Raw genomic sequence first — 27,329 nt, forward strand, 5'->3', positions numbered from 1 at the left:
ATATTATATGTAATAATATAGTTAATATAATAAAAATATAAAAATAACACAATATATTATATATAACTATATGTGTATATATGAACATATATATATGCATATATATATGTGTGTGTGTGTGTGTATATATATATATATATATATGAACATCATATAATTCACTTTGGACTGAGGAAGGTAAAAGAAGTTTCCTCACATCAAGTACTTTTTGTGCATATCTACTTTATGAAGGTGGTGACTATACTATCCAAGATGTGGATGCATTTTTAACTAATATACTTTGTGATTTGCACCCTTGAACATTATAAAGTATCTTCTTTTGGTCTTCTTAATGCTTTGTGGCATGAAAATTCTCTTGTCTAGCATTAGGATTTACCCTTTCTAAATCCTTTTTTCTTTTTTTTTTTTTTTTTAATTTTTTTTTCAACGTTTTTATTTATTTTTGGGACAGAGAGAGACAGAGCATGAATGGGGGAGGGGCAGAGAGAGAGGGAGACACAGAATCGGAAACAGGCTCCAGGCTCCGAGCCATCAGCCCAGAGCCTGACGCGGGGCTCGAACTCACGGACCGCGAGATCGTGACCTGGCTGAAGCCGGACGCTCAACCGACTGCGCCACCCAGGCGCCCCTAAATCCTTTTTTCTTAAATGTGTATTTTGCAAAAAGATTGAATTGCATGAATTTCAAGAAGCAATATGAAAAACTTTTTTTAATTGTAGTACATAAATTAAGCCAAATTACATTTATTGGGTATAACTGTTTTATAAACCTCTTGTATAAAACTATTTTAAAAACCTCCATCATATTTTATATATTCATTATGGATGTCATACTTAATGAGTTTTTTTGTAGGAAGTCTTTTAGTAATTTTTAAAAATGTTTTTAAATCCAGTGCTAAGTTTTTATTTTAGTTTTACATGTTATCATTATATTAACAACTTCAATAATGTTCTTATCCCTCTCACAGTTATCTTTTGTTTCTTGACCATTTCTGTTGTTCTGATTTGTTGTGGATTATGGTTTTTAATTTCCTTTAATCTTTATTTATTTTTGAGAGAGAGAGTGCAAGCGGGGGAGGAACAGAGAGAGGGAGAGGGAGACACAGAATCTTTTTTTTTTAGTGTTTATTTATTGTTGAGAGAGACAGAATGCGAGTGGGTTGGGGACAGAAAGTGAGGGAGACACAGAATCCGAAGCAGGCTCTAGGCTCCGAGCTGTCAGCACAGAGCCCAACACAGGGCTCGGCCTCACAAGCTGTGATCTCATGACATGAGCTGAAGTCAGACACTCAACTGACTGAGCCACCCAGGTGCCCTGGGAGACACAGAATCTTGAAGCAGGCTCCAGGCTCTCAGCTGTCAGAACAAAACCCGACGCGAGGCTGGACCTCACGCACCCCAAAGCTGATGACCTGAGCCAAAGTCAGAGGCTCAACTGAATGAGCTACCCAGGTACCCCTGGATTATAGTTTCAATGTTGCCTTTCTTCCAGTCTTCTGTTTCTCTCCTTTAAGAAACCCAATTAAATATCAGTTGCATATTATTTCCCTGTCTTAGCTACTTGTGATCCTCTCTACTTTATTTCATTTATTTACTTATTTTTATCTCTCTTCCTGATAACCACTAGTATATTTTTGGCAATATTTATTTACCCTTGGTCATCTTTCCATTAGTTTCTTACGATTTTGTACTTTTTTTTTTTTCAATATTCTTCCTGAAATCTGTTACTTTTTGGGTTACAACTTTTCTTTATACTTTATGAAGGCTTTTCTGAGTTTTGAATTTCACATTTGATAATTTCATATCTACAAGTGCTTATTTAGTGATACTTAGTTATTTGGGGAGTATTACACTACTGGATCCTTCTGCTTCATAGTTGATTTTGGGAGAGGGGTAGCTTTTTCTATTAAATATTTTTTTTTATTCTCACTTTCTGTTTACCTCACATAGCAACTGCATGTCTACTGCCAGCCATATTTTCTTCTTTATGAAAATCTTGGATTTCCTAGGATATAGATGCCTAATAGTGGTGAAAGATTAGGTGAGCCACTAAACTTCTATCACTAGTACCCTAAGGAGCTGCATCCCTAAGGAATGCTATCTGTAATACCCTAAGAACTTGTTTCTCAAGCACCCCAAGGTAGCACCATTAGGAGTAGATACGCATTTTCTGACAGCCTATATGTATATGTATATGTATATGTGTGTGTGTGTGTGTGTATGTGTATGTGTATATATATGTTAGCTACATATATGTGTGTGTGTATACACATATATGTGTGTATACACATATGTATATATATATATATACACACACACACACATATATATGTAGCTAATATATATGTGTATATATATAGATATACATTTTTTTCCCTGGGGGGTCCTTAATTTCTATCACCAGTTTCTAGTTTCGACCTTTCCCTTCTCCACAATATTCCAAGAGATGGGTCTGTCAAGCTTGTTTCTTTCTTTCTTTCTTAGGTGGTATTAAAAAAAATCATATTCGGTTTTGTGCATATTCAAGGTACTTCACTATGATTCCTTGTCTCAGTGCTAACTTTTATTTTTTTTAATTTCATTTATTTTTGCTTTAGGTTTAATTGACATAAAATATCTTATAATTTCAAGTGTATATCATAGTGCTTCAATATTGCACACATTAAGAAGTGATCACCAGGTTAAGTCTACTTACCATCTGTCAATATACAAAGTTTCAATGTTGAATTTTAAAAGGAATGTAACTAATGTTCCACGGTATAGACTATGCTATATAACCTAAGCTTTTGGTGAATGCCTTTATCAACATAAAGAAATTGTTTTTGTTCCTAAATTTTTAAGGTTTTTGAACATGGATTTGTGGAATTTATTGGAGGCTGTTTCTGCATCTATTAAGATGATTATATTTTTTCATGTAGATGAAAATGCAGTGAATTATATCATAGATATTTAAATTTTAAGCACACAGCATTCTTCTGTGAAAAATAACAGTATTTTTTTAAATCCATTGAAGAATTCAGTTTGCCACTACTTGGTTTAGAAGTTCTTAAGTGACCTGTAACTGTCCTTTCCCATACTGTCTTCATTTGATTTTGGTTATAAAATGATATCTGTATCATTAAATGTATCAAAAAATATTCCATCTTTTTCTCCTTTTTGAATATATTTCTATACATTTTAAGTACATGCTTCTTGAATTTTGGTAGAGCCCAGTTTTCAAAACCACCTGTACTTGATGTGAAAATGTTTAATTTTTTTTTAATGTTCATTTATTTTTGAGAGAGAGAGAGAAAGAGATACAGAGTGTGAGCAGGGGAGGGGCAGAGAGAGAGAGGGAGACAGAAAATCTGAAGCAGGCTCCAGGCTCTGAGCTGTCAGCACAGAGCCAGACATGGGGCTCGAATTCACGAACTGCGAGATCATGCCCTGAGCTGAAATTAGACCCTTAACCTACTGAGTCACCCAGGCGCCCCTGAAAACACTGTATTAAAATGCTATTCCTTGGGGCGCCTGGGTGGCGCAGTCGGTTAAGCGTCCGACTTCAGCCGGGTCACGATCTCGCGGTCCGGGAGTTCGAGCCCCGCGTTGGGCTCTGGGCTGATGGCTCAGAGCCTGGAGCCTGTTTCCGATTCTGTGTCTCCCTCTCTCTCTGCCCCTCCCCCATTCATGCTCTGTCTCTCTCTGTCCCAAAAATAAATAAACATTAAAAAAAAAAAATTTAAATAAATAAATAAAATGCTGTTCCATTTCCTTAATATTATGGGACAATCACATTGTTTCTTAAATATGTTTGTTTTTTATTTTAGAATTTATTTATTTCATTCAGGTTCTCAAATTTGTTGGCATAAAGTTAATAGTATTTTAAAATACAGTTTAAATATGCAGTTCTGCCTCCTTTGTGTAACTTACACTTTTTTTTTAGGTTGATTTATTTTTTGAAAGAGAGAGTGAAAGAAAGCCATGAGTAGGGGAGGGTCAGAGAGAAAGGAGACAGAGAATCCCCAAGAAGGCTCTGCGTTGTGAGTGCAGAGTCCCATGCAGGGCTTGAACTCACGAACTATTGGATCATGACCTGAACAAAAATCCAAGAGTAGAATACTTAACCGACTGAACCAGCCAGACACCCCAAACCTATGATTTCTTGATTATAACTTTGGATTCCAGTAGTCATTATCAGACCTTGCTTTGAATGAGCCAAGGACAGAATACTAACAGCTTAAGGTTTTTTTTTTTTTTTTTTTTTTTTTAACGTTTTATTTATTTTTGAGACAGAGAGAGACAGAGCATGAACGGGGGAGGGGCAGAGAGAGAGGGAGACACAGAAGTGGAAGCAGGCTCCAGGCTATGAGCCATCAGCCCAGAGCCCGACGCGGGGCTCGAACTCACGGATCGCGAGATCGTGACCTGGCTGAAGTCGGACGCCTAACCGACTGAGCCACCCAGGCGCCCCTAACAGCTTAAGGTTTTAATGCATCTTTGGTGCCCAATTTTAAGATGAACAATATCTCAAAACAATGAAAGGTACAGAAATTGTGCTCTATTATTTGAACATATCTAGAGATGCCTTGGTTTCAAGATTTCTAGCTTGATTATATTTTCTCCATTTTTTTCAGAATATTTTGTTATTTGTAGGTATGTATTCAAGGATAGAACAATGTCCACATTAAACGTGATCATGAGTGGGGAGCCTGGCTGGCTCAGTCGGTTAAGCAAACAAGTTTGACTCTTGATTTCAGTGCAGGTCATGATCCCATGGTTCGTGAGTTTGAGCCCTAAATGGGGCTCTGCACTGACAGTGTAGAGCCTGCTTGGGACTCTCTCTCTCTCCCTCTCTCTCTGCCCCTCCCCTGCTCACAGTCTCTCTTTCTCTCTCTCTCAAATTAATAAACTTAAAAAAATACTTAAAAAATTAAAAAGTACAAGTTATCATGAACAAAACTCAATGCTTTGAGACAATGTCTGAACACAGTGTACCCAAAATTAAAAATTACACATTATTCATTTCAATGATGCATCCAGCATAAAAATATTTTTCTTCTAACTTAGGACCAAAAGTTTTCTTGTTGGAAGCCTTAACAACAACCTCACACTTTTTAGATTTCACTTCAAGCATCTGTAATTGCTTTGCTCACTTTATATCCACGAGGGCAAATCTGGGCTGAGGAATAAGTGCAACTTCATTTCACATATAAGAGCATAGCCTGTCTTTTATCGTTCTACAGTTATAGTCGTAAGACTCAACTATTCTCCATGACTGCATATCAGATTATATTGCATCAGTGAGCATATTACATTTGATCTGGACTGGAGGTAAATAATCCAAATACAAATCAAAATATGGTAGATGGCTCATACAGTGAGTTCAAAATAAATATCAAGGAACTTGACTAATCTTCCCGAGGGGTGTCTGTATCTCAGTTAGTTTTCAGTCCACTTTCCAAAGACAATCGCAGCTAAGAAAACTGAACAAAGAGGAAAGAAGAATCATTCTCACGGTGCAGTAATAATTCTTTCCATGCAACCATGGTCTCTATTATATTAACTTGGTAGAATACAAAAAAAATGATGATAAATATGAAAGCATAGTGGACTTTTGACAAGGGCAACATGACAATGTACTTTAAACTCATATTTCACTTTTAATTTTAGACTAAATGGCGATACAACTAATGATTTTCATTCATTAGTGGGATGGAAATCTAGGATGCAGATCAAGTGTTTTATTGCCAAATAAAATTTGAGAATAAGGTATTAGACACCATTAGAAATCAGATTACCTCTCCTCAAACTGGTAGAGATTTTCTCTTACTTAGAAAAGTTAAATATTAATTTTGTATTTCTATTTAAAAATTTGGAAGATTGGTATCAGTGAAAATTTCATAATATATGTGCTTTTTACCTGATTACACACTGTTCATTCAAATTTCTTATATTAAATTCTGTTTAATTTCTACAGCTTCTAAATAAGTGATATAGTGCTTAAAATAGCATGCTATAATTTACTATTTATCACACGAGGTGAGCTAATTGTTTTCAGATAGTGTCCTAATCAGATACAGCAGTGAAATTTAATGAAAAAAAATGTATTGGGTTGATTAGGTGATAGAATTGTGAATTGGGGCCATGCCATTTTCTACAGTTTTTGTAATGAATAATGGCATTTAAAATTGTTCCAAGTGAAATCATCAGCTCTCATGAGCAAAACTTTGTATTGCTGCGTAGAGAAAGAGAATGGATTCACCAACATATATAATTTTTCATTTAACACAATTTAGGAAGATGACAGGGCAGTTCCTTTCATTTATGAATCTGAACCACTTAGCATGATTGAAACTCTGCTTACTCCATATCTGAGAGAAAAAAGGTAGCCATGTCTTTGGCAAAAACCTTTTTACTTAACTGCAGCCTGCATTACAGCGAATGCAGGATATTAGAGTTCCAGACAAGGCAATTCAGAAGTTAAAGGTCTCTATGGAGAGAGAGGTAGGAGAAAACTTGTGAAGCAATTGCAAGTCTAATGTTCTGAGGGAAAGAAGTTTTGCATCATTGTGTGACTCAAGAACCACATAAACTGATATTAATACTGCACAGTGTATATTTTACTCAAAAGAGCAATTACTTTATAGATTTTTAGAAAAGCCAGTTTTATTTTTATTCATATTATCTTTAAGGTAACTTATGAAAGTAGAGAAATTCTGTTATCACATATTCATATGGAAAGTAATCTAGAAATAAATTTTATATACATATATATACACACACACACGTATATGTGTATATGTATGAGCTTATATGTGTGTGTATGCATATATATATGAGTTTACAAATATCTTACTTTTGATGCAGGAACTCCAGGTCTGTTAATCAAAACTAAATAAAGGATCCATAATATAAACTAGCTTTTTGTATAGTGACAGATATAGTTACAACAAATTGCCACTGAATTAAACACTGAATTATACTGGTTAACTATCTACATCCAGTCAACTAAATATTAATCTTCTAAAGAACTGTTTCTCAAAATTATGTAGCATTATGGGAAAAGTATGCTTTATAATTAGAACTTAAACTATGAAATTCTATAGTTAACATAAAATTATAATCTTGTCTAAAAGGAGGGAAACATAAATTCTTTCTAGTTTTTTTTTTTTTTAACGTTTATTTATTTTTGAGACAGAGAGAGACAGAGTATGAACGGGGGAGGGTCAGAGAGAGGGAGACACAGAATCTGAAACAGGCTCCAGGCTCCGAGCTGTCAGCACAGAGCCCGACGCAGGGCTCGAACTCACGGACCATGAGATCATGACCTGAGCCGAAGTCGGACGCTTAACCGACTGAGCCACCCAGGCGCCCCTCTAATTTTATTTTTTGAAATTAGTAAGGAATGCCTTTGTAAATGAGAAAAATAAATACTAAAATATCTGTAATGACAACCATCACCCTCTTAGCGAAAATAGCCTGAAAGGCTAATTTTATAGCCTGGTCTCCAATTAATAGTTTCCATCTACCTACTCATTGTCAGAGAGAGCAAAATGTTTGGAGAAAATTACTAACTTCATTTAGTGAGATACTTCATACAGATAAATACATTTTCAGTCAGTGAGGAAGCTCTCAAATATAGCTAAGCATCAAAGGGTGCCCATCCTGCTGGTTGGCTGTCAAACTCTGTTCTCGTCATTCCTTCTCACTGGCAGCAGGTCAAGGAAGAAAGAGTGTAAAAAGTCATCAATGTTGGTAGATGCATTACTATTTAGACTCTAAGTTATTACACTATTTTTGGAGAGCCAATTTGCCACTCCATAGCAAAACTTAAAAACGTATGTACACATACACTTTGCCTACATATCTCTGATATCTTAAAATATATTTTTGTGGTAATAATCATAAATAAATACTTATGCATATGAATGTTTACCTCTGAGTAATTTCTCATATCAAAATTAGAGTAACTTTAATGCTGATTAAAATTGATTCACTTAAATAGAGTATACTAAACCTATTTGGCAGATGGTTGAACAGCTATTAAAATGACATTGGAGACTAATATTAAACATTAAGAATATAAGAAATAATATAAGAATTCTTATACATTATTCTTTAAATACTACAAATCCATACATGTGCTTTGATTGCAATATTCAAAAGAAAATTAAATATTTTTCAATGTGAAAAGGAATTAGAAATACCTATATATACAAATTTATTTACAGTGTGATGTGTGAGGTGAGGAGACTGTGTTTGATTTTAAATGAGTTAATTCAGCTTCGAATTCTAAGATTTTCATAGCATATATATGTGTCAATATCATAATCTTAGAGGATTCTTAAAAGATCTTTTTTGTAAACTATTTAAACAAATTGAGTTGGGGGCACCTGGGTGGCTCAGTTGGTTAAGCATCCGACTTCAGCTCTGGTCATGATCTTGCATTTAGTGGGTTCAAGCCCCGCATCAAGCTCTGTGCTGACAGCTTGGAGCCTGGAACCTGCTTCAGATTCTGTGTCTCCCTCTCTCTCTGCCCCTCCCCTTCTCATGCTCTCTCTTTCTCTCCCTCTCTCTCAAAAATAAATAAAAACTTTAAAAACTTTTTTTTTTTGAGGGAAAGGAATTCAAACTGTTTACTAAGATTGTGTCTGTGTATAAACTTAGGTATAACTTAACATTTATCTAACCACTGACCTCTAACTCATTAACAAAGTAGGTTAATTTTATCCACATTGCCAAAACATCCATAAATAATAGTGCAGTCATGTTTATTTCTCATTGAGGCAAGCCACAAATTCTCTGAACTGCAACCGGAATACATCAAAATCTTTTCTACTTCAATGAAAGCTTTGTTATAATCTTCATATAGAAGAGGAACAAAGTAGACACATCTACTCTATGAAGTTTTTCTGAACACTTCAGGAATAATGAATTAGACTGCATGTCAGGCTGTTTTGATTGGGGGAAGAAGGTATTTCTTCCCAAGGCTTATAAAGAAACTTCTGTTTATAAAGAAATGTCTCAATTCCTACAGGCCAGCATTAGCACCTCCCATTCCCTTCCAATCCAACACTTTTTAAAAGACACTATTTCTCTCAATTTGTTAAATAGATTGTCTTCTTGGAATTGTATATATAATGGTGTATTATACATCTTTCCCTATCATTTGCTGTATTTACAATTTGTATGCAATTTGGACAACCTGGGTTTTCACACAGTTTTGTGAATAAAAAATACTGTCGTTTAAAAATTTAATAAAATGGGGTGCCTGGGTGGCTCAGTCAGTTGAGTGTCTGACTTTAGCTCAGGTCATGATCTCAAGGTTTGTGAGTTCAAGCCCCGCATCAGGCTCTATTGCTGACAGCTCAGAGCCTGGAGCCTGCTTCAGATTCTGTGTCTCCCTTTTTTTCTCTGCTCCTCCCTTGCTTCTCTGTCTCTCTTTCCTTCCCAAAAATAAACATTAAAAATTTAATAAATGTCACAGTGTTAACATTTGCGTTTAGTGGGTTTGAGCCCCGTACCCACCCTTATAGTGTGATATATTATTTTTGACCAAAAGATCTAGTATTTATGATAACAAAATTTATAATTAGCTAGCAAAAGTTAATCAGGTAGAATAATTTGCTAGTGAAACTTCTTCCAGTTTACATAAAAAAAAAAAAAAAATAGCCCCCTTAGTGCTGTCTGATATAATCATTTTAATACATATAAAATCATCAAAAAGTTTAGGCATATATAGATACATTTATTTCAAACATAAATGAGATATTATAGATTAGTCTATAACCTATTTTTCCAACTTAAATGATATACTATGAAAATTAATCTACATCTTTATTGTGAAAATTATATATGTTCCAAATTACTTATTCTGGCTTTAATTCAAATTAAAGTCATGGCAGTTGTTTTAATAGGTACAGAACTTAGACATGTGTTAAATTTTAAACTACTGACATAAGATTTTGAGAATTAAAGGCACTGAGCTGCTGCACATAAATATGTATATAGATTATGATAAAAGCTTGAGAATTTGCACAAGGCTTGTGAAGGTTCTAACAACATAAATGTAGCCAGGTTGTTTAGGGATCTTTTGGCACATTTATATTTACTCTATATTTTGTAAGTGTGAAATTGATTCTTGCCTAGTTTGTTTGTAAACTCTCATAGAGGATTCCAGTTTATCCACATCCTTTGCCTTTATAAATTATCTTTTGCCTGAGACTAGGATGTTTGTTTATTTGATTTTGAAGGAAACCAGTTCTCCTGAATGTTTGTTATTGACCATTACATTCAAATTGACTCATTAACCTTGTCACATTTAAACCATTTGTGAATTCTCCCATTTTTAAATAATTGGATAAAACTGTATGGTCTGCTAACTCATTTGGAATTTAAAAGAAAAATAACCCTTTCCTTATTTTTATTGGAAAGTCTATAAAAATATAGCACAGACTCTGTGTCATTGACAATACATTTTATCCTGGTTTTTCAAATATGCATTGTGTTTCCTTGTGGGGGGGTTACCATAAAGTATTCAAGTATTCAGTTTTTGATGGACATTTAGTATGCTTCAAGCATTTATTTATTTATTCACTCATTCATTCATTCATTCATTTACGTTTATGTATTTTGAAAGAGAGAAACTGAGCACATCCGAGGGGGAGGGCCAGAGGGAGAAAGAAAGAATACCAAGTATTCTGATGCTGCAACTGACAGTGTGGAGCCCAACCTAGGGCTTAAACTTATGAACGGTGAGATCCTGACCTGAGCCTAAAGCAAGAGTCAGACACTTAACCAACTGAGCCCCCCAGGTACCCCAGAAATTAGTTTGCTTCAAATATTTAAAACATTTATAGCACCTTGAAAATACTGCTTACACAAAATAGGGAATATACATATTTGTTGAACGAAAAATTTTCTCTAAATTGTCCTCCAATCTCTGAAAGTAGGGGTTGGGTAATTTTCATGTATTCAATTCTCTCTAATCCAAGGCCCAAGTCTCTTAGCATATATTATGGCTCACTAAATTCTCTTGAGTGTTGAGACTATTATATGGGAAAGGACAGTTTGAATTTATAGTTATGGAGGGGGATCCTCTTTCTAGAACTTAGTCCTTGGGTTAAATGTATGCCTGGATTTCACAGGCATTAACTGTAGGTTCAGAATATGCCCTAAGAATTGTACCTTCATGAGTATGACAGCAATGAAACCAAACACAGAAAGGAGCCAGCACGTACCTGGACAAGAAACATCGCTATGTGGTGAAATTCTCCACGGCCCCCTTGCTTAACAGGAACTGTCATAAAGAATGTGCTGCCGTCTCTAGAAAACACTGGCTCCTCATTCTAAAAACAGAAGTGCACGTGATGACATCAAGATGGTATTGGACTTTTGTTTGCAAAACGGTCAAATTATTTTAAAAATAATATGAATGCACCACCACCATCTATCTTCAGAAAATTTTCATGTGTCCCAACTAGAAACTGTGTCCATTAAACAGTAACTTCCCATTCCTCCCTACCCCACTCCCTGGAAGCACCATCAATGTCCTTTCTGTCTCTTTGTTTTGACTCTACCAGAACAAATTCTTTAATGACTGGCTTATAAAAACCAAACAATATCTAATATATTTTTTTTCTGAAATATTTCACCCAGCCACTCTAGTTACTTGAACATACATTTCTGTTGATGCATATATAAATGTACTGAAACTCTGAAATTAAAAGGCTGCAAAATTGGAAGGAATCCATTGAAAATCATTTAATTCAAACTTCCCATCTTCACTGTTCACCCCTCCAAAAATACACAAATACAAATGCCCATTTGATGATTTTTTAATTAAGCTCTAAGTGGCATGTTACATCAATAGAATTATTTTCTGAAAATTAAATGATGGAAGCTATGCATATAGACTGCTTTCTTTTTGCTCCAGGGGAAACATTAAGAAAATGGATTTGTCTGAAAAACATTCAGTTCTTTCCTGTTGGATTAGTGACAGTGATTATACATCCGGTAAAAGAAAGACTTTTGCTATGGTTACTTTTTTTGCAGGTCTTTAAAATGCCCTATAAACCCTTTCAGATGATCTGGCCCTCCACTCTCTTTCTGATCTCATCTCCTTTCATTCTCCTGCTTCCTCATTGTGCATGATCCTGCTCCAGGGCCTTTGCACTTTTTATTCTGCCTGGTTCTTTCTTTTATCTCTTTCATATCTTGGCTCTGTATCACCTTAACAGTGAGGTGTTTTCCCATTACCCCATACAGAGGGTGATCTTAGGAGCCAGATCAGCCAACTCTGTCTGAATCCCTCATCTCCTTTTACCTACTTCTGTTTTTTTTTCCATAGTACCTAACAGTATCCAACATATTTTATTTCAGGTAGGTATGCATTTTTTTTGTATATGCGTGTATGTATGCAGGTGGGCAAGTAGATAGGCAAGTAGGTGAAGTTCCTCAGGAATGTAAACTCCATGAGGGAGGACCCTTGAATTCTTCACTGCTCTACCTCCAGCACCTAGATAATGACTGTTATATAAATTGTGCTTAATAATTATTTACTTATTTTACTTGAATAAGTAAATTAGTGACTATTTTCATAATCTCGAGTCTGGTTTCAGCTTTATTAGTGAGAACCTCCCTTGATAGAGATATAAGGCTAATATTTTTCTTCTCTACTTCATGGACACTCATGAAAATATATGGCATATGTAAAAATGTAAAACTGAAGGAATATACAGTTCAAGGATGAAAACATTGCATTGCTAGGTATATAATAAATACTGACAAGATACCTGAATGAATCACATCTTTCAACTATGATAGAGTCAATAATTCTGTAGGTTCCCTCTCTTGCCCTCTGGAATCTCTCTTTTGCCTTTGTACATGAAACATCTTCTGCTTGGAACAACGTTTTTGTTTTGCTTTTTGTACTGAATCTTACTCTTTTTTTTTTCTTAAACTCAAGGAACAGAAACCATTACCAAATTTCCCTGGTTAGAGAGTGTCTCGTAGTTAAGAAATCTCTCCTTAGAGATTCTAACAATTACACTGTATTTATCTCTATCATGACATTCAATGCATTCTATTATATGGTTGGCTTCTTTCACTAGGCAAGTAATAATTAAACTAAGTTTATAATTTTATCTTTTTAGCTTTATTGCCTAGGACCCAGTAGGTGTCCAACTCATAATTGGATAGATGAATGCATGTTTACAACAGGCAAAATATTTGTTATATATATATCATTCTATCCACATTTGCTCCAACTTATCAGCTCCTTCCCTATTCTCTCCTTGTGATTTGCTCCAAAAGTAAATTGCCTTTTTAAGGTACAGGATTATATGAGAATTCTCCTTTTTATATTTGTCCACCCCACCCCCCCAAGCCCTTTCCAATTCTAATGCCTTATAAATGGTTCAGCAAAGGAGCAGATGGAGACTATATTCCTAAATGCATTGCTGGGCTTAAAACCCTTCACCATGAGGCAATATCTACATATAAATAGGGCTCTATGCCAACCTTTTCCTAGAATCAAATAATGGAAATGGAGCCAATTTCACTGTCTACTTTTATGATTGTAAGCAAGCCAATGTTTATGACACACAGAACAATGGATTGGGGATACCAAACTCTATTTCTTGACCAATAGTTTTGTATATGGGTTATCACAGGCCTCTTGAAAGCCAGGCCACATTCTCTCTGTTCTTCCTACTATCCAGAAAGTGAGCATATGATGATTATACTTAATTCCTAGTTGTCTTAGAAATTTGGTTCATCTCAATACTATCAGTGTCATACTTTAAATTTCATCAAATTTTAAATATTTTATAAAATTCCCTAAGAGCTTCTAGAGAAAACCTCAACTGTGACAAACTACCACCTGCATTTTTTTTACTGAATAATTGATAACTAGTTTCTTTGCTTTAAAAAAAGTTTCTATTAAACATTCATAAATTTTGGATTTAAAATGTAGATAACATAATTCCAAAAGAGCATACATTATGTTGATACATGTCAGACTATTATGAATGTCACTGGCAATAAAAATGATAGCAAAATAGGTTTAATAATACAGTACAATTCAGAATATATCAATATCCATTATGATGTCTCTCAATGTTATTATTTTCAGTATCTAACTTAAGAAAGTCCATTACTGACTATAAGACCAAAGTTGGGTTTTTTCCTCCAATTTCATGAAGATTAAGTAGTCCATATTAATATCTATTTATCTATCTAGCTGTAGATTTGGTACTCCTATGCTTCAAACAAGAAAAGTTTTAGCTTACTTACAGACCTTTTTATTTATTCACCAAGTATTTATGGAAATTTTGTTATAACCAGACTCTGTATTAGGCATTTAGTTTATAATGGGAAACAAAAGATGAATATTCCTCCTGCCCTTGTGAATTTAGGAAAAAGTTTACAGAAATAATTGTGTAAGTATCACAAAAAAGATTACACTTGACTTTCAAATAACTCTTATTAAGAAATGGGATTTGGTTATGGTGGTTGGAGGAGGTGACTTTTTAAGTGGGTGATTTAAGCTGAGGTTTGAAAAATGATCAGGCTTCACAAAAGAAAGTAGTTGAGAGAATTCTGTTCAGAGGAAAGGTTCATACCACACCTTGTAGTATGAGTGCTAATGTGCCACAGTGGAGAAGGAATCAACAAGAATCGTTCCAGTTGTGAGAGGGGGAGTGTGACAGTGACGTGGCTAGAGGCACCAAAATGCATGCTGTGCACAGGTCCCTCAGCCAGCCTGCGGTGTGGTGAACAGACTGGCGTGTGCCCGAGGGGTTGAGTGTTTAGCAGTGAGAGAGGTGCTGCCGTACCAGCAGATTGATCCTGGATGCTGTTTGTGAATTGGAGTAAAGTAAATTGACTTGAGATCTTCTGATGTAAAATTGAAGAACTTGGTGATGAATAATATGTGCAGAAAAGAATGGGAAAAAGTTTAAGAATGACTGCTAGGTTTCCAATTTTTACTGGCTGGATGGGTAATTATGTCCTTGACTCCTATGATGAAAAGAATGCATATAGTCACTAGAAGGGGAATATGTCCACTGTGGACCTGTGGAGTGTGCAGTTACTTTTACAGACTTAGGAGAAGTTTCCAAGCATGAATTTGGATGTTTGAGAACTCAGCCAAGTGAGCTGCCCAGGGCTATACATCTAGAGGTGTCAATACCTGGGTGGTCACTGAAACCATAGATGTGTATGACACTTCAGGAGAGAATATAAAAGATCACTGCAAAGAACAAAAATCAAAAGCAAACCAAACAAAACACTTCCTTTTGCAAAAAAAAAAAAGGGAAGAAAAGAAAAGAAAAAAACAGTAATGGAGTCAGTAGTAAAATGGGTTCAGCCATATTTGGATACTCTGCCTTATTTCCTTCTGAAATGTCTGGTATGAGACCATGTTGTGGGGACATTTAGTAGTTATTCTATTGTGGTCTGGATTCCAGCCCCAAGTATGTCACAAACTAGCATCATGATCTAGGATACATCTAAGGAAAGAAGCATCTATCTAAACAATGTCCACATACCCAATATATGTGGAGGTTTGGTCAATCTTCTGGGAAATTTGAACAATACTGACAATTTTCAGCTTTAATGGGTCACAACTTTTTCTTCTTTCATCTACACAAAAGTTTACTTATATGAATGATCCTGAAAATGGATCCTAGTAGTTACTCTGTAACTTACCTTCTTTAAAAAAAAAAAAAAAGGAACTAGCCTTTTCATAAATGATGTCACAGAAAGGCCAAGTCATAAATATTTTAATGGAAAAGATTCACTTAGCCAAACATAGCAAAGCCTTAAAGTCATATTACTGAGGTAACTTTTGAGAGAATATTATTATACAGCCACTGGATAAATAGAATGAGCACAATGGCCAAAATGCAACATAAAGCAACCTCCTGTGCCGTACCTGTTTGGAGAGCCACGTATCTGATGTCATCTCATATTTCTGAAAAGAAACAATGAACTCCATGAAGCATCTAAACACCAAAATGTGCATGCATCAATTTAACTTCTTTTACACATTATCCTTAAGGTATTATTTTTTTTCTCTCTTCAACTGATGAAATACCATGAGAGATCCCATTGTCACTACTGACTTAAAATGAATGAATAAGTACAGAATTGGGATTAAATGATAATTTAATTATAAAATCTTTTCTTTGGTGAACTCCTTTAGAATTCCCAGTAGTATGTCACCACGGATAGAAGATCATTTTCCAGTGCTGTTTGATTACCTCATTCAAACTGTTTTGAACCACTAGGCACTGTCTCTTTTCACCTCTAGGCATCGTCAGGAAACAAAATTATTAAGTCCTTCAAAAGAACTGGGCTAACTGCCAACAATGAAATGAAAAGGTAGATGTTCTTTTAACATTCAATGCACTCTCCTTCATAGTCATTTTCTTTTCTTAAGGAAAAAGAATTAAAAATTTGAAATGACAAAATGTTATGTTCCATTAAAATTATCTTGCAAATGATCAGAACTGAGGTCATTATTTCACAGAGCAAAACTAGATTAACTTAATCTCAAGTTAAATATGTGTAGATAAAATAAATTTTATTAGTACTCTTTACATACAGTAATTTGTGAAAATCTTGTATTCTAGAAAAGTAAGTCTATACTAAAGGTATTTAAATGAAGAAAATAAAATCACAATATATTATAAATTTTATCAATATGCAGAAGTATTCACTTTAAATTGTTATTAATAATTATTTATAATGTTTCTTTTTACCAGTTTTCTCTTTTAAAGCCATATTATTATTACATTAAAATCAATCACTTTCTATTTTCAGGGCCTGTTTTTATTTATTAATAGATTTTTCTACATGTGGATATTGAGGAAACATCTAACTAAATTATTCCTTGATTTTCTATTTGCACCTCCTGCACCTTGCTATCTATAAAACATACACACACAAAAATATATCAATGCCCCTTTTTAATAAGTTTACTTATTAAAATTTTTGTAATGTTTGTTTATTTGTTTATTTGAGAGAGAGAGCAACAGTGAAAATGGGAAAGGGGCACACACACAGAGAGAGAGAGAGAGAGAGAGAGAGAGAGACCGCCAGAATCCCAAGCAGGTACTGTGCTGCTGTCAGTGTGGAGCCCAACGCAGGGCTCAGTCTCCCGAACTGTGAGATCAGGACATGAGCCCAAATGAAGAGTTAGATACTTAACCAATTGAACCCAGGCACCCCAAAGCATTACTAAATTTTTTTAGAATTCATGAAAGTCTAAAGTTTCACATGCATTTGTCTTATTTCAGTTCCAGCAGAGAGTAAAACCTTTATTTAACTCCATAGATGGATGAGAAATAGAATATCAATAAGGTACCAAATCAGTATGATACAGTTCCTATATCTATTTTCTACTGAAGCATTTTGATACATTCTTGACATTGCCTATATAGCTTATTATTATATAGAAAAGATGACACGCTTTCTCTAACTAGAATATACACATGCCAATTTCTAAATCATTTAGCAATCAGCTGAATAAGAAATCGTCTAGAACACCTTAACAAATGAATGGTGAGATCTTAGTCTGTCTATAAGCTAATCAGATGAAAGAGGTTGATTGAAATATTTCTAATAAATATAAGCTATATGTAAAGAGCATTAGCCAAAGCCAGTAAGTACATGGTTGACACATCAAACTTAATCTACACATCTATGCTCATCACTCCAAAGATAAGTTTCTTCCTCTTTTCTCTTTTATAGACCATTTAAAAATTATGTTTTAAAAATATTGGAGTATAATTTGCATATAGTGAAATGTACAGCTCTCCAGTATAAGCGATGAGTTTTGACAAATATATTTACTTCCCATAAAGATACAAGGTCTTTTCACTTCCTCACACATTCTCTTGTGCTCCTTCCTAGAGGTTCCAAAAAGGTGGTCACTCTTCTGAACTCTTTCCCCATTAATTTCACCTGTGTTAGAAGTTCAGATTACTGAAATTATATATTATATATTCTTCTAAGAGGGACTTTTGTCACACTATGTTTTTGAGATTCACTCATATTTTTTGGGCATATCAGTATTCTGTTTCTTTTTGAATTTTCAAGCAGAATTCTGTTGTGCAGATATGGCACATTTTGTTTATCTATTCCTTGTTAATGGATAATTTGATAGCTTCTAGTTTTTAGCTATGATAAATGAATCATCTCTAAAGTTGTTTTTTTTTACACATCCTTTGGTGGACACAGGTTTTTATTTCTTGTCCAAATATCTAGGAATGGAGCTATTGGATGTATGTGTGTGTGTGTGCGCGCGCGCATGGGTACACACACACACATACACACATTCATCCATATACATAATATACACTATAATATATATATGTTTATATATGTACATTTAATTTTACTTGAACTTGCAAAATCATTTTTTAAAGTAGCTGTATCATCTTACACTTCTTCTCATGAAGAATAAGAACTAAACCATTAAATACCTAGGAATAAATCTAACCAAAGAGGTGAAAAATCTATACACTGAAAACTATAGAAAGCTTATGAAAGAAATTGAAGATACAAAAAAATGGTGAAAGATTCCATGCACATGGATAGGAAGAACAAATATTGTTAAAATGTCGATACTACCCAAAACAATCTACATACTCAATGCAATCCCTATCAAAATAACACCAGCATTCCTCACAGAGCTAGAACAAATAATCCTAAAATTTGCATGGAACCAAAGACCCTGAATAGCCAAAGCAATCTTGAAAAAGAAAACCAAAGCAGGAGGCATCACAATCCCGCACTTCAAGCTATACTACAAAGCTGTAATGATCAAGACAGTTTGGAACTGGCACAAGAATAGACACTCAGATCAATGGTACAGAATAGAGAACCAAGAAATGGACCCACAAATGTAGGGCCAATTAATGTTTGACAAAGCAGGAAAGAATATCCAATGGAATTAATACAGTCTCTTCAGCAAGTGGTGCTGCGAAAACTGGACAGCAACATGCAGAAGAAAGAACCTGGACCACTTTCTTACACAACACACAAAAATAAACTCAAAATGGATGAAAGACCTAAATGTAAGACAAGAAGGCATCAAAATCCTCGAGGAGAAAGCAGGCAAAAACCTCTTTGATCTTGGCCACAGCAACTTCTTACCACGTCTCCAGAGGCAAGGAAAACAAAAGCAAAAATGAACTACTGGACCTCATCAAAATAAAAAGCTTCTGCACAGTGAAGGAAACAATCATCAAAACTAAAAGGCAACCAACAGAATGGGAGAAGATATTTGCAAACGACATATCGAATAAAGGGTTAGTATCCAAAATCTATAAAGAATTTATCAAACTCAACACCCAAAAAACAAATAATCCAGTAAACAAATGGGCAAAAGACATGAATAGATGCTTCTCCAAAGAAGACATCCAGATAGCCAACCGACACATGGAAAAATGCTCAACATCACTCATCATCAGGGAAATACAAATCAAAACCACAATGAGATACCTCCTTACACCTGTCAGAATGGCTAACATTAACAACTCAGGCCAACAATAGATGTTGGCGAGGATGCAGAGAAAGAGGATCCCTTTTGCATTGCTGGTGGGAATGCAAGCTGGTGCAGCCACTCTGAAAAACAGTATGGAGGTTCCTCAAAAAATTAAAAATAGAACTTCCCTACACCCCAGCAATTGCACTACTAGGTATTTATCCAAGGGATACAGGTATGCTGTTTCAAAGGGCCACATGCACCCCAATGTTCTTATAGCAGTGCTATGGACAATAGCCAAAGTATGGAAAGAGCCCAAATGTCCATCGATGGATGAATGGATAAAGAAGATGTGGTGTGTGTGTGTATGTGTGTGTGTGTGTGTGTGTGTGTGTGTGTGTGTGTGTATATATGTATATATACATATTTATATATATATATATATATATACACACACACACACACACATACACAATGGAGAATTACTCGGCAATCAAAAAGAAGGAAATCTTGCCATTTGCAACTACGTGGATGGAACTGGAGGGTAATTATGCTAAGTGAAATTAGTCAGAGAAAGACAAAAATCATATGACTTCACTCATATGAGGACTTTAAGAGACTAAACAGATGGACATAAGGGAAGGGAAGCAAAAGTAATATAAAAAGAGGGAGACTCATAAATATGGAGAACAAACTGAGGGTTACTATGGGGTTGTGGGGGGAGGGATGGGCCTAATGGGTAAGGGACATTAAAGATTCTACTCCTGAAATCATGTTGCACTGTACGCTAACTAATTTGGATGTAAATTTAAAAAAAAATTAAAAAAAACAAAACCAGAAAATAGACTAATGGCAAAAAAAAAAAGAAAAAGAATAAGAACTGAAATTTTCTACCATCCTCCTCAATAGTTAATGTCACCTTTTTGTTGTTTTAATTTTAGTCATTCTAATGGTATGTAGTGCTATTTTATTATGATTTAATCTATATTTTCCTAATGTCTAATAATGTTGAATACTTCTTCATGAATTTATAACTTCCTTATACATTTCTGTTCACACTTTGATCTTTTTAATTGGTCTGTCTTTTCATTATTGAGATGCACATATTTGTGTGATAACACATTTTGCAAAATATTTTCTCCTATTCTGTGTCTGTGTCTCTTTCTTTTCTTTTTTATATTTATTTTTGAGAGAGAGAAAGAAAGAGAGAAAGAGAGAGAAGCAGAGGGGCAGAGAGGAAGAGAAAGAGTCCCAAGCAGCTCTCAGCACAGAGCCCTATGTGGGGCTTCATCTCACAAACCTGTGCCAGAACCAAGAGTCGGAGGCCACTCAGCCACTTAGGCACCCCTGTGGCTGTTTCTTAATGGTGACTCTGTTGAAAACTTTCTAAGTTTGATGATGCCTAATGTATTATTTTTTCTTTTATGATTAATGGCTTTTTGCCTCTTCGCTATAACTAAGTTATATCTCATATTTTTACCTAGAAGATTGACAGTATTATCTCTTAGATTTAGGACTGCAATTTATCTCAAATTAATTTTAGAATATGGTACATGATGTTAAATACCACTGTATTTTTCCTTTGGTTATTGATTGTTCCAGAATCATTTTCCCCCTTTGGATTGTTTTGGCACCTCTGATAAAAATCGATTGATCATATAAATAGGAAATCTATTTCCGGAAACTCTTATCAGTCAATTCAGTTGATCTGTCTGTGTGTCCTTATGCCTCCACTATCATCTCTCGGTTTCTGTGGCTTCCAGTTAATCCTGAAATCCAGTAGTGCAACTTCTCCAGCACTGTTGGTTTTTTTAACAAGATTGTATAGCTCATTGGGTCTTTTGCACTTCCATATACATTCAGAAACAGCTTATCTGTTTCTACTAGATAGATAGATCAACTGATCAATCTGCTGGGAATTTGTATTGTATTGAAACTACAGTTCACTTCAAGGAGGATGCCATCTACAATATTAAGCCTTTCAGCTCAAACATGTGGCATATCTTTTATTTATTTAGGTCATCCTTAATGCCTTTCAAAAATGTAGTTTTCAATATGAGGATTTTGCACGCTATTTGTTAAATTTATCCTTATGTATTTAATGTTTTAAAGATTTTAGTGGCATTTTTTCTCATTGTAATACTATGAATCTACAAACACATTTTGATGCTTCTCAAATCCTTATTTTGAAAAAAATACAATCTTACAGAGAAGTTAAAAGACCAGTTCAAGAAACATTTGCACAGCCTTTAGACATATCCCTCATTAATTCCTATTTTGTTCCATTTGCTTTATTATTATATCTCTCTCCTGTTCTTAAACCATTTGAAGAGAGGGCAAAAAATATATTTTTTCAAAATCAATTGAATGTTAAAAATATACTTTTTCTAAACAACTTAACAGAAATTTTGAGTCATTATATCCATTTGCCCCTAAATAATTCAGTAAGTGTTCAAGAAAATTACAGTATCCTATATACTCACATTTATTTATAGAAAAATAATAAAAATCAGGAAATTGAACAAATAATTTAAACTGGTACACTGATTTGTGAATTATGACCCACTCTAGTCTTTTTTTGTAGATTTCTTACTTTTTTTTTTTTTTTTTTTTTATTTATTTTTGGGACAGAGAGAGACAGAGCATGAACGGGGGAGGGGCAGAGAGAGAGGGAGACACAGAATCGGAAACAGGCTCCAGGCTCTGAGCCATCAGCCCAGAGCCCGACGCGGGGCTCGAACTCACGGACCGCGAGATCGTGACCTGGCTGAAGTCGGACGCTTAACCGACTGCGCCACCCAGGCGCCCCTCTTACTTTTTATTTATGCAATAATGCCATCCACAAATAGAATTTTACTTCTTCCTTACCAATCACCATGATATTTATTCCTCACCAAGTTACTCTGGTTAGAATCTCTAATAAAGTTTGAATAACAGAGTGAGAATGTATATCCTTACCTTATTGCTGGTATTAAGATAACTAAGGAAACTGTTTTACCATAGAGTCTATTTATTGGGGTATTTTGTGGGTATCCTTTATCAAGTTGAAAAATTTCTTTCTATTCATTTATGTTGAAGTTATCATGAATGAGTGATGAATTTTGTCAACTGTTTTTTTTAACTATTGAGATAACTGTTTATTTTAATTCTTTCCTTCTATTAAAATAATGAATTACACTGATTGTTTTTCAATATTAAACCAATCATAAATTACCAAAATAAACCCCATTTAGTCACAGTGCACAATTCTCTATATTGCCACAGTTGATATGTTAATATGTTTAAGGAATTTTTTGTATATACGTGCATGAGACATCAGTCTAAAGTGTTCTCTCATATGGCCTTGCCTCGTTTTGTTAAGAGGATTATACTATGCTTACAAAATGAACTGAAAAGTTTCCTTCCTTCTCCACTCTCTGGAGATTGTAGAAATTATAATATTTATTCCTTTTTATCCAGTTTTATTGAGATATAATTGACATAGAACATTGTATAAGTTTAAGGTATACAACATAATGACTTCATATATGTATATATTATGAAGTGGTTACCACAAGTTTAGTTAATATCCATTACCCCACTTAACTGCATTTTTTCTCCTTGTGATAAGAACTTTTAAGATTTATTCTCTTAGCTACTTTCAAATATACAATAAAGTATTGTTAACTATCATAATTATGTTGTACATTACTTCCCCAGAACTTACTTATCTTGTAACTGGAAGTTTGTATCTTTTAACCACCTTCACCCGGTTTCCCCACTCCCACCCAAACCCTCCCCTTTGCAAACAATCTCTTTTTCTCTAATTTTTTTTTTCAATACACATACAAGTGAGATCATACTGTATTTGTCTTTCTCCATCTGACTTACCTCATTTAGAATAAATGCCCTCAAGTTCCCTCCCTGTTGTCACAAATTGTAGGATTTCTTTATTTTTTATGGCTGAATAGTTATTCCAGTGTGGTGTGTGTGTGTATATGTGTGTGAAATTTTTTATCCATCCATCCACTGATGGACATATTTACCCCGTGTTTTGGCAATTTTAAATGATGCTGCAATGAACCTGGGCTGACAAAGAGGCCTTTGAATAATGATTTCGTTTCCTTGAGATACATGCCCAGAGGTTGAATTGCTAGATCATACAGAAGTTTTACTTTTAATTTATATCTGCCATATTGTTTTCCATAGTGACTGTACCAATATACATTCCTACCACAGTGCACAGGATTCCCTTTCTCCATCACCCTGATTCTATTTATCTCTTGTCTTTTTGATAATAGCCATGCTAACAAGTGTAAGGTTCATTGTGGTTTTGACTGAATTTCCCTAATGATTAGTGATGCCGAGCATCTTCTCATATACCTGTTGGCTATTTGAATATCTTCTTTGGAAAAATGTCTATTCAGGTCCTTTGTCCATTTTTAAATGAGATTATTAGATTTTTTTGTTTTTGTTTTATTTTGCTATTGAGTTATATGAGATCATTATATATTTTAGACTTAACTCCTAATCAGATATATGATTTGCAAATATATTCTTCCATTGCATAGGCCGGCTTTTCAATTTTCTTGACTATTTCTTTTGCTGTGTACAAGCCTTTTAGTTTGATAGTTTTGATTTACTTAAATTATCAATTACCTTTTAGAATATATAAAAAAAACTAGAAGACATTTTTATTTTACTCACATATTTACCATTTTTGGCACCTTTCTTTCCTTCATTTAGACTTGAGTTTCCATCTGGTGCTATTTTTTTTTTCAGACTGAATAACTTAATTTGATGTTATTTATACAGATCTACTTGTGATGAATTATCTCAGTTTTTACTCATCTGTAAATGTCTGTCTTCATGTTTGAAAGTTATTTTCATAGGACATAGACTTCGAGTTTACACTGTTTTTCTTCTAGTCCTTTAAAAATGCATTCCACTGCTTTCTGGCTTATGTTGTTTCTGATGACACAGAGGCAGTAATTTTCATCATTATATTCTCCCATATGTAATATATTTTTCTCTCAAGCTGTTTTCATTTTTTCCCTCTTAATCTTTGGTTTGCAATAATTTGAATATTATGTGCCTACTTATTTTCTTTGTTTTTATCTTGTTTGGGGTTTGCTAACTTCTTAGATATATAGGTTAATGTTTTGTTTTATTTTGTTTCAAATTTGGGATATTTTAAGTCATTATTTCTTTTTTTAAATGCTTATTTATTTTTGAGAAAGAGAAGGGGGGGTGGGCAAGGGGCAGAGAGAGAGGGTGACAGGATCTCAAGCAGGCTCTGAGTTGAAAGCAGAGAGCACGATATGGGGCTTGAACCCACAAACCGTGGGATCATGACCTGAGATGAAGTGAGACACTTAACTGACTGAGCCACCCAGGTGCCCCTTAAGTCATTAATTCGTTTTTTTTTTTTCCTGCCACAGTATCTCATATCTTGCCTTCTGTGTATATTCCATCATACATATACATCAGCTCATATTGTTCTACAGGTAATTGAGGCTTTGTTCATTTTTTTTTTCCGGTCATTTTTTCCTCAGGACTTCAGTTTGAATTGTTTTTATTTCCCTGACAACAACAGTGTCCAGTTTGTGTTTTAACCCATCCAGACAATTTTTCATTTCAGTTACTGTTGTTTTGAGTTCCTGAAATTTCATTGTTCTCTGTTTTACAGTTTATTTACCTACTGAAATGTCTCATCTATTCATTAATTAGGGCCACCCTTTAATTTACTAACTATCTTTCAAACAGATTTTTAAAAAATCTGTATCTGTTAATTTTAGTAACTCTATTGTGTGTAAGTCTGCTTTTATAAATATTTTGGCAGGGGGGTGAGAGGCAGGCAGGTTACATTTTCTATTTTTCTACATATATAGAATGTTTTGATTGTGTAATTGATATTTTAAATTTTAATTTTCCTTTTAAAGAGTAAACTATCTTCTGGGAAGACAGCTAATTTATAGGCATGCACTTCATCCTTCCCAGGTTGGATATAAAGGTTTATTGTAAAGAGTACAGAACAACCTTATTCCTAATGCATTTTCTTTCTGGGCTGTGAGTTGAATGCAAAGGGTTTTCAGTGAGAGTGCTCTATGTTTGCTGCTGAGCACTCCAAAGTCTCCAAGCGTTGTGCAACCTGCAGATTCTCCTTTTGCTTCTCTGTGTGAAGCGTGTCATGTGCTTGCACAGTTAAGCATTGAGCTACAGTCTTGAGAGTCCCTCTACATGGATTGCCAGAGAGCTCTTCTCTCTGCAACTCCAAATCTGGTGGTACTTGTCCTCCAAATTTCAGCCACCACAATAGTCTCAAACTGATTCTCCCTGCCTACTGACATCAGTGATACCACTGTGCTTTTCTAGGGCCTCATTAACTTGCACTGTGATCTCAAAGTAGCCCCCACAGAAAGGTAGGCTTATCCTCTGTATTTATTTTATTTCACTATTTATGTCCTTATCCTGTTATTGTCTGAGAATAGTTGTGTAATACATTTTGTATAGCTTTATAGTTGGCAACAGCAGAGATGCTAGACTATCAACATGTACACCATCTTGTCCAGAAACAGAAGTTTGAGGGGCGCATGGGTGGCTCAGCCAGTTAAGTGTCCAACTTTGGCTCAGGTCATGGTCTCACAGATCATGGGTTTGAGTCCTGCATCGGGCTCTGTGCTGATAGCTCAGAGCCTGGAGCCTGCTTCGGAATTCTGTGGCACCCCTCTCTCTCTCTGCCCCTCCTCTGCTTGCTCTCACTCCTCTCCTCTCTCTCCCTCTCTCTCTAAAAAATAAATAAACATCAAAAAAATTTTAGAAACAGAAGTTTGAAAATTTCTGTTGTTAAATAATTGGGAATACTTTGGCAAGTAACAATAGAAGCGTACAATAGAGCAACTTAAACTGATTATAGTATTCCTCTCTGTAAAGAAGTTTAAAAATTACATGTACAGGATTTATTGCAGAGCTATAAAAACTGATTATAGAAATAGAAATGCAACCGGCTTTCAAAATCATAGTGGTTCAAGGACCACTTTATTTTTTACTCTTCTTACTTAATTTAAAAATAGAGATACTGTCCATTATTTTATAAGACTAATCTGAATGACCATAGAAATTGAACTGTGGAATGTGTTTGAAGAAAACAGGAAAAATATTCCATATTCTCAAGTTGATCAAAGTCAAACTATGGAGAGAAAAATGTATTTCAGAATTAAACTAATGTGATTTAGAATCCCCTTAATACAAGAATTCATTTTTTTTAAATCTTGGTTTGTTCTCTTTTGCTTATCATATATTTCTCACTTCAAAGTTTAGATGATTTATGGATTAAAATATGTACTCCTAATAGAAGGACTCTTTCCCAACTAACTTTGGAAGTTAAATATTGGTCTTTGTACAATGGATTGCCTGATTTCCCTTTGTGAGTAGCATAAAATACTTCATTTGAGGCATGAAAGAAAAGTAGATTATACTCACTCTACTACAAGCGCCAGTGGTGGTCTCACAGACCGTGAGGATGGAAATGTTCTGAGGCCGGTTTAACCATCTGACCACCGTCTTCGTATTGCTTACCCATTTAACCATAGTGATATAATATTCTCTAGTTCGGAAACAAAATTAAAACTTACATTTAGAGCCAGAGAACCTGTATGGCACCAATAATATACACTTGTTATTTTATATATAAGGATAAATGAAACACTATAAGGATGCCATATCACATTAATTTCTATTTATGTATGTATACACATCTGCTATTCTGAATACTCATGCACACATAAATACAAATGTATGTGTGTGTGTTTTAACACATGTACATATACATACAGGTACAAATATACAGAAAATTTGAGAATAAATTTGAAAGTGAA

General features: G+C 34.6%; 1 protein-coding gene across 2 annotated transcripts in view; it reads right to left on the reverse strand.

Moving 5' to 3' along the window:
* The window catches only part of DPP10 (dipeptidyl peptidase like 10), a 659,495-nt gene that overhangs the window by 74,404 nt on the left and 557,762 nt on the right, over positions 1–27,329 (reverse strand). For both annotated transcript variants that reach the window (XM_086718449.1, XM_086718450.1), the window contains exons 11-13: positions 26,935–27,058; positions 15,916–15,954; positions 11,219–11,326 (exon numbers count right to left, since the gene is read on the reverse strand). In XM_086718449.1, the coding sequence (XP_086574575.1) occupies positions 11,219–11,326; positions 15,916–15,954; positions 26,935–27,058 (271 nt within the window). The remainder of the gene's footprint in view (positions 1–11,218; positions 11,327–15,915; positions 15,955–26,934; positions 27,059–27,329) is intronic.

The sequence above is a fragment of the Puma concolor genome, chromosome C1 (assembly GCF_028749965.1).
Source record: "Puma concolor isolate L17-30 chromosome C1, mPumCon1.1.hap2, whole genome shotgun sequence".
Lineage (NCBI taxonomy): Eukaryota > Metazoa > Chordata > Mammalia > Carnivora > Felidae > Puma > Puma concolor.